Source organism: Topomyia yanbarensis, chromosome 3 (genome assembly GCF_030247195.1).
Source record: "Topomyia yanbarensis strain Yona2022 chromosome 3, ASM3024719v1, whole genome shotgun sequence".
NCBI classification, from domain to species: Eukaryota; Metazoa; Arthropoda; class Insecta; order Diptera; family Culicidae; genus Topomyia; species Topomyia yanbarensis.
The window spans coordinates 38,643,043-38,650,746 of record NC_080672.1 but is presented as its reverse complement, the minus strand read 5'-3'; the positions used below and the strand labels follow the sequence as shown (position 1 = coordinate 38,650,746).

Below are 7,704 nucleotides of genomic sequence, written 5' to 3'. Positions count from 1 at the left end.
CTGGTGGATCCTCCTGTGAATTTCAAATGTCCAAAACTATCGATTTTCAACTGCCAACAACCTGCTCTTCAACATAAAAAGTTCTCGAAAAGTTGAAAAAAAATCTATTTTGACGTACCGACGGGTCATTCAAAATGCCCAAAACTATTGATTTTCACCCATTTTGACACATTTCCATTTTGACACATCGTCGGACCCCCCATCCTGTGCATAGAAAATGTCCAAAACTATTGCCAACAACCATGTCCTTCAATAGATATTTATTTCTAAATAATAGAAAGTTAACCGCATCAACTTCAACTCCTATAAACGGGAAAGTAACGCAAAATGTATCGCGATAACCACCGATGAATTATCGACGATGACGATGAATCTGACGATACATTATCGTTAACGGAGTTTCCGATGATGTTGACGGGTGGTTAACGTTATCGACGATGACGATTAATTATCGATTAACAACCCTTGTCTGGATGCGCTGAAGGAGAAAAGGTCCTGGAAAAACCAAAATCCCGCTAGTTTCGTGCCGGCTCCAGTTTCCTATCGGTCTAATTGACGGGTTTACTGAGAAAGGGCTACTACGCCGAGCGTGTCGGTGCCGGAGCATCCCTCTAGTTCGCGGCCGTTATCGAATATCTCGCCACCGAAATATTAGATTTGGCAGGAAATGCAGCCGGTGGAAACAGAAAGACCAGGATTATCATCCGTCACCTGAACTTTTAATAGTGTCACCGCCGCGCAGTATCAAAATTGAAAATAATTCAAGTTGTCTGTAATCTGTAGCTAATTGAATGTCGGTAAAAAAGTAAAAAAGAAAATGTGACTACACATGAGCCAGAATACAAAAGGAAAAAAAAAAATTTCCATCAAAATAGTTTTTCATAATGTATTTTGCGTTGCGTGTAAGACGTCAAATTCCTACCAAAAACTAGCTTTACATTCAACAGTACGTCGAACAAAGTGGATCAGCGTAGGACATTTGTTGAACAAACTTTTCCGCGAGGGAGTACAAAATTGATGCAAAAATGTAAATTAAATGCATTTTTTCTAATCTGATGCAAATTTGTTATACATTCCTAGAGTAATCTGCCTCTTGGTGGCGCAGGTTTCCATTCTGAAATCATGATGATCAAGGTGGACGAAACTGCGAGAACAATTTAAGAACAAAATTACGAAAAAACTGTGGATTACTTAGATCTAAAACAAAACGAAATGATGATCACGTTGACGAAAAATATCCAGAGAATATTTTTTCTTTCGATCACCCCTACATAAAGCTCTCACAGTGCGTTGCCTATATGAGGGCGCGATCGTCGAGTGGTGAATTATCATTCTACACAGTAAAACACAATCGATTTGAAACACGTACACTTATTAAATGATATTTTTGAAACATTGTTGCAATAAAACCACTAATCACTATGTCTGGCAGAGATCAATCACCGAAGAAAATCCCATCCCGATGCGTCCGTTTCGTACTGACAGTACAGCTGTTCTTTTTCCCCTTCGGTTTACCATACTGCACATTGTTCAACTTTCGACAAGGTTCTACCCAGAGGCGACGGCAAATCGTTTTCAAAAATACAGTGAACTTGATCGTCTCGATTAGAAATGTGTAGATCAGCGGATTAAGCACGCAATTGATCATAGCTATAATTCCGAAGGAGTAATGCAGCAACCAGTAGACATTTGTGGCGGCAAGTCCGTGCATCTTTATCAAAAGGAAGATCCAGTGTGGCAATCGACAAACCAGGAAAACTGCCATGATAAACACGATGGCTTTGAACATGCGCAGCTGACGTTGTTTGCGAGATAGCGATGCCGGACTGCTGTTGATATTGGTTCTAGTGCTTTTGGCGTTTGTTGGTTTGACCAGAGGTGGTGGAGGTGCAGGAAATTTTGGTGGTACGTGAAGGTCGACACAGTTAGAACAGGTGCATTTAGGGGTAGAGAAAATAGCCTGTGATAAAGTGGTGATTGGTCGATCCATTGCGTTCGGTGAACTGGTGTTGGTTGTCGTAGTTTTACGATCGCTAGATGATTCCATTGATGCTCCTTTCTTTGGTTTTGCGTGCCGATCGACCGGGTGACGGCGAACCCAGATTTCCTTGGCGATAATTGAGTTTAGCCAGATGAATGACAACACAAGCGGCAGGAAGATTACGGTGAAGATTATACCAAAGTAGTACCCGTTCTTGCTTTTATCGGTCGCGCATATTTTGGCCATGAAGGTTCCCGTGATGATTTCTGGGTTTTCTGGGTCCATAATCAGAACTATTATGTCATAGATTTGGTACAGCGTCAACATGGGACTGGATACACCGGCAGAAAGACCCCAGATCAGGACCGCACAGGTTATGCAAAAAACTCTGCTCGGCTCATAGCTTCCTTTGGTAAGCTGCACCACGGCCATGTAACGATCCAATGCGATTGCCACCAGGGTTACACTATTTACCAAAATTGCCAGCGTTTGGATATAGGGCGCAAATGAACATGTCAGTTCTCCGAGAGTCTAAAATATAGAATATTTTAATTGTTCACTATGTGCTGATGCAACCTAATTACTTACCCATATAGAATTGTACTCGTTATTAAACTGAGATATGTATATAACAGAGGTTATTGTTACAAACAAAATATCACTCAAGGCCAGCGAAAGTAAACAAGCTCGAAACAGGTGACGTTGTTCCCTGATGGCAGAAAAAACAATCACTAAGCGTACATCAAGTGGGATTAGATTTCTTCACCTTTTAATATTTGTAATAATCGTTATTATGTTGCCGAAAATCGCCAATACCAACACCGTAATAACTATCACCGTGAAAGTTGTCCTTTGCTCCGTGGAGAGATTTTTCAGAGCACTTTCAACATAAGAAAGAACGGTATCATCTGGGACACTCACATTCAAATCCTTCAGTGTGATTGGCGTAAAGTTCGTGGATGTCAACCAGTTGAAGACGCTTTCACTGATGGCGAATGCCATGTCAGGGACCGTCTTTACGCGAGCACGAGTTTTGCAGAACTACGAAGGATGTGATTTAAAATACTTCATCTTGTACTGATTTTTCCAGCGTGGATAGTCTGACGTCTTTGTTGAAGTATGATGGAACGAGATTTACTACCGGATTTGGTTATTGCTTTTATGGCAATGCGTTTTCCACTGTGCATGTTTTTCATGAGCCCTTATCGTTCGATGGTGTGGAAAACTGGTGATAAGGATGAGGACACAAGTCTAATTTGTACACGGGAAAAATGAGCCTCTATGAAAACATCGTACCGGATAAATATATTCACGATTTTTTGTAAATAACTTTCTGTAACCTTTAACCATATTTTATCGTGCTTATCTACAACAAGAGATTGCTTTTCGATAGGACTGCTTGTTTTACTATCTACTAGCGATAAGCCGTGGATGATGGCTTGTTCGTTGGAGTTAGACTTATCAATAATCACTTATATACGAGCAAGAAACAAGGAAAGGTCGTGTAATCACTTCAACTTGTAACCGTCGTGACAAACACCGATTATTTTTACGTGTATTTTGGTAATTTTTAAACTCTTGCTATTCTGAATGTTTATATTGGTGGGATAGCTATTCAAATAAATGAATAAATGTAAATAGTAGGCAGGGCTGGCGGATACCGTGGGTAGCATGGGTAGTACTACCCACTCGAGAATGACAGAGAGGGGATACCCACTCGAAAGTTTGGAACAAACTAAAACCTGAAATTAACCGCATATTTGCCTTGCGCGCAAAATGAATGCGTCTGAAATTCTCGAGGCACAATAATTTCATTTTTTTTACTGAGATGCAAATTTCTATTGGCTTACAATTTTAATTTCTTGAAAATATGGTATAATATTTAGGATTTGTTGAAAATTTAAACTTATTTTTTTAGTAATATATTTTGATCTACATTTTAAAGCAAGGAATTCAGATCGATATGCAGAAAAAATATTAGTGTATTTTTATTCAAACTAAAGGATGCAGTTAGAAATATTTTCAAAGACTAGATATACAATGTTTTTTTTAGCACGAAGGAAGGCAAAAGATATACACGAGAGGAATTGATTTCAACATCAGAGTAGCAGAAACCGTATCAGGCAAAGTGAAGAGAGGGCGAATAACAAAGTTAGGGAAAAGAAGAAATTAAACTTGTAGCTTTTTGGAAAATTCCAGGTAGCTGTTAGCATATCAACCAAATGACAAGAGCACTAAATCTGTATAATTGCGACGGAGATCTAGCGCTAGGGCGCTAGGAGCACGACCAGACAACATGTTTAATGATGCGATAATCGTCACCATAAGCGCAGAGACCGCTCTCCACGACCCTACTACACCGGAGATGCTCATCTAACGTATAATGACTGGACATGACCCGAGATATCATCCGAATGAAGTCACGAGCCTTATCCATCCCCATGAACAAAGGTTTGTTTGCCTTTGGGATTCCTAAACTTCCATTTTTCCACGAAATTTGCCAATTTTCGAGCGTCCTCTGATAAGAAATACTGAAAAACTCGTTGAAGCTACGCGATCTTTAATGAACATCACCTTCTAATGGCTAACTGTTTGCCTTTTCTTATTACCAATCTAATCTAAGTGTCCGCCTTCTCATTACCCGGAATGGTGCAACGCAAAAGAATTCAAGCTAAGGTAATTTGATATGATTTTTCAGATAAAAAACTAAGGAACTCCCATGTTTTCCTCAGAAAATGCAAGGAGTGCTTCCAATTCTCTATCGAATCCTTGGAACTGTAACGATGTGGACATGGTAGTTGGTGGTTAAACATAAAACCATCAGTTTTGACGAGAGAATGTTTGGATGTAGATCTTTATGGAATGCTGTTGACGCCGATTCTTGGTTCCGTGTATTCCGATCAACGCTTTAGCAGAATACACAACGTAGAACCTATCCACCAGATGAAACATAATTTTTCTCGTTAATCCGTCAACAATCCGGTGACAATAACTGCGTTTTCAACATTCAGTAAGCTTTTTATTTGTGTTTCAAACGTTGCATATATTCGGAAAAAAATCGGGTGACCGGATATTCAATCTGACATTCATTCTGAGTGCTCTCTACCCACCACGAAGTGCGAGACCGTCCGTCCGTCTGCTGTTTGCGCCGGATCTCGCTTCATTTGACCTTTAATCGCTGTTTCGATAATCAAGCCAGTCAAAACTTTGTATGCTTCCACCGGGGGAATTTCTTGTTTTGATTCGATTGTTTCGGATATAGTAGACGCGTAGCTGTTCCAATCAATAGGTACATTAATTGAGGTCGAGTGCAATGAAAAATGCAATACGCTTGGCCGCGGTGGCGGATTTGTCATGATCATATTGAAATTGTCGCGAAAATCATGCAGTACGATAGATCGGTTATCAACGTGAAGACAACCCTATGGCATACCGTAGGAGTTGAAGTCTTCCTGAACCAGCTGAGGTGCGATGTATAGAGGAACAATGTCTACCTTTGATTCGGACTTGACAACCGACAACACTCAGGCCTTTATGAGGCAGCTTAGAAGAGGAAATGATTTTCTTTTTTTCGGTAATTTATAGGCGCATTAGAACATGTTCCTTCAATGGAATTGTCAGACTCTCGCTCTTTAGAGGAGAAGGGAGCGTAGAAATTAGTCGTTGTTTCTACGTTTCTACATTGGGTAGCTGTATGGTTCAATTGTTCGCAATAACGGCATACCCTGAGGTACAAAAAGGCGAACAGGTAGACGAGCTCCGTTCAAAAAAACAAAGTTTGGAAGAATAGATCCGGCAAAAGGGTCGTCATGGCACTGATTGAAAATAAGTTCTTATACTCATCGATTTATGCTGAACGCATTGCTTGCAAACCAGAATTTTCACTGACTGAAGCAAAGGTTTTTGGAAGGAGTCAACCCCATATTTCGCTATTAAGGCCCCTGTTGGAGACTACACCATTAATCTCTACTTCCCAGGCGGGTACGTAGACAAGATCCTTCTTCGTACACGGCCGAGTATTGTTTAGTTAGTTTACGCGATATATCAATGATGTTAAATGGGTTATATTCGCTCAGGAAATGCACAAATCCCCGACTATATACGGGGAAGTTGCCAGTTGAGCCAATATATTCTGATTCCTGATTCATGATTCCTGGATACACTGTAGTGGGCTTGTTTCTCCAAAGGAAATATAAGTATGCAAACATACAAGAACACTGCATTTATTTGTCGAAATTCTTACAATGAATCACAATATTTCCAAATATTGCTGAATAAATATTCTTCCGAAGAATAGAAGTATGGCAATGCTTATAAAACCAATATATAAGCATAATGCTGTCAAACTAAACGTCATACATTCAGGAATTTACTCCTAAATCTAAGTACACATTGCTCATGCTGTCTATCTTATACTATTTGTCATTTTAGTAAATGTGATCCTTAAGTTTACTATACAAAAAACTATACCGCTAAAGCTCTACAACAAAGAACAATTATTCGTCATCTATTATACTGCTACTTGTTGGCAAACACTTGAAAGCTACACTTATTCGTATGTGCGTTAAAGTAAGTATATGATTGAAATATCCTTTTGGCTGTAATAAATTTTATAACTTTTACGCTTCGAGCCCTCTCACTTGTCTCACTGCCCAATTTATTAAAGCAATACAATTTTATTTCACTTTTTCCGACAAACTTTGTCTCTATATGTATATGATCTACATATGTACCCTAGTACGGAACACCACACTTACAGGAGCTCCGCATGCTGTCGCATGAAAATAAATCGTTTTCTAGTAGTAACTTGACTGGTGCGTTTTTTTCTCTCGTGGATAAAACAAAAATTTAACTGCCAATAAACGCCTTTCCCCAAGTCGAGTATGTGTGGTAGGGTGGCACCGAGAGCCTGCCCGTGAATAGTTTGTTAAGGGGTTTCTAAACGAGCTTTTTATGCTAGATTGATGGTTTTGCTCGAACAAATCTTCGAAAAAGATGCCAATAGCTATACCAACAATTCTTTAAGATTCGTGCGATTTCTCTTATTCATCGACCTGGGTGGCTACTAGATAAGCGTTCAACTTGAATTTGGAACCACCATAACACGGCAAACATCAGATTCTGTGTGTGGCAATACAGGGATGAGCAAACCCTATAAATCAGAGCTCCATTTCCCATCGCTAGCGTCCCGTCTGATTTTACAGGAATTAGTCTGCCCGGCTTTGATCCTGTGCCAAATCAATTAGAGTGGATTTATCTTTGCGCACACTTGTCTTTGGTGGGGTGATTTTTTGCCTGTGAACTATTTGAACCGTTTCTGTTTTTTTTAAACCAAAAAAATATGTATATGGCTCAGAATGAAAGTAATGCGAAAATGTACCCCTTTCTATTTGTCATCCCTTCTAAGCCGGTTGTTTCTCCGGTCGTTCAACTGTTTCTGTTTGTAAGAGCCGCCCGATTTCAACATACTAACGCTGCTATTGCTTCGGAAGTGCTGCTGTTGCTGTGGCTTTTTTACCACCGGAACACCGCGAAACCTTTGCTGTTGATGACTGAGAGCGGGTTCGTTCTCGCGGCAGTACGGATGAGTCTTTATTCGCGCCGATCGGTACGGTATACTGCGCCCATTTCCCAGACTGGCCGTCACGAAGATCAGATAGTAGTGGGCCGGTGCCAGGTTACTGATGGACATCGATTTCGGCGAAATTTCGGTGTAGTTGCTG

The 7,704-nt window shown here is 40.2% G+C and overlaps 2 protein-coding genes across 7 annotated transcripts in view; both read right to left on the bottom strand.

Moving 5' to 3' along the window:
- Positions 1-1,419: 1,419 nt before the first annotated feature.
- On the bottom strand, positions 1,420-2,990 carry LOC131688829 (alpha-2A adrenergic receptor). Its single transcript, XM_058973379.1, has 3 exons — positions 2,748-2,990; positions 2,570-2,690; positions 1,420-2,512 (listed from the first exon to the last, which is right to left on the bottom strand). Exons 1-3 carry the CDS (start codon positions 2,981-2,983, stop codon positions 1,436-1,438), a joined length of 1,434 nt encoding a protein of 477 aa, XP_058829362.1. The 5' UTR covers positions 2,984-2,990; the 3' UTR covers positions 1,420-1,435.
- Positions 2,991-6,205: 3,215 nt separating this feature from the next.
- The window catches only part of LOC131688824 (uncharacterized), a 68,180-nt gene continuing 66,681 nt past the window's right edge, over positions 6,206-7,704 (bottom strand). For all 6 annotated transcript variants that reach the window (XM_058973367.1, XM_058973370.1, XM_058973374.1 and 3 more), the window contains one exon: positions 6,206-7,701. In XM_058973367.1, coding sequence (XP_058829350.1) covers positions 7,368-7,701 — 334 coding nt within the window. In that variant the 3' untranslated portion in view covers positions 6,206-7,367. The remainder of the gene's footprint in view (positions 7,702-7,704) is intronic.

Coding starts and splice junctions, on each gene's coding strand:
- LOC131688829 (XM_058973379.1), bottom strand. CDS start 2,983: ATGGCATTCGCCATCAGTGAAAGCGTCTTCAACTGGTTGACATCCACG. Junction 2,691..2,747: donor ATTATTACAAATATTAAAAG/GTGAAGAAATCT, acceptor TTCTGCCATCAG/GGAACAACGTCACCTGTTTC. Junction 2,513..2,569: donor ACGAGTACAATTCTATATGG/GTAAGTAATTAG, acceptor TCTATATTTTAG/ACTCTCGGAGAACTGACATG.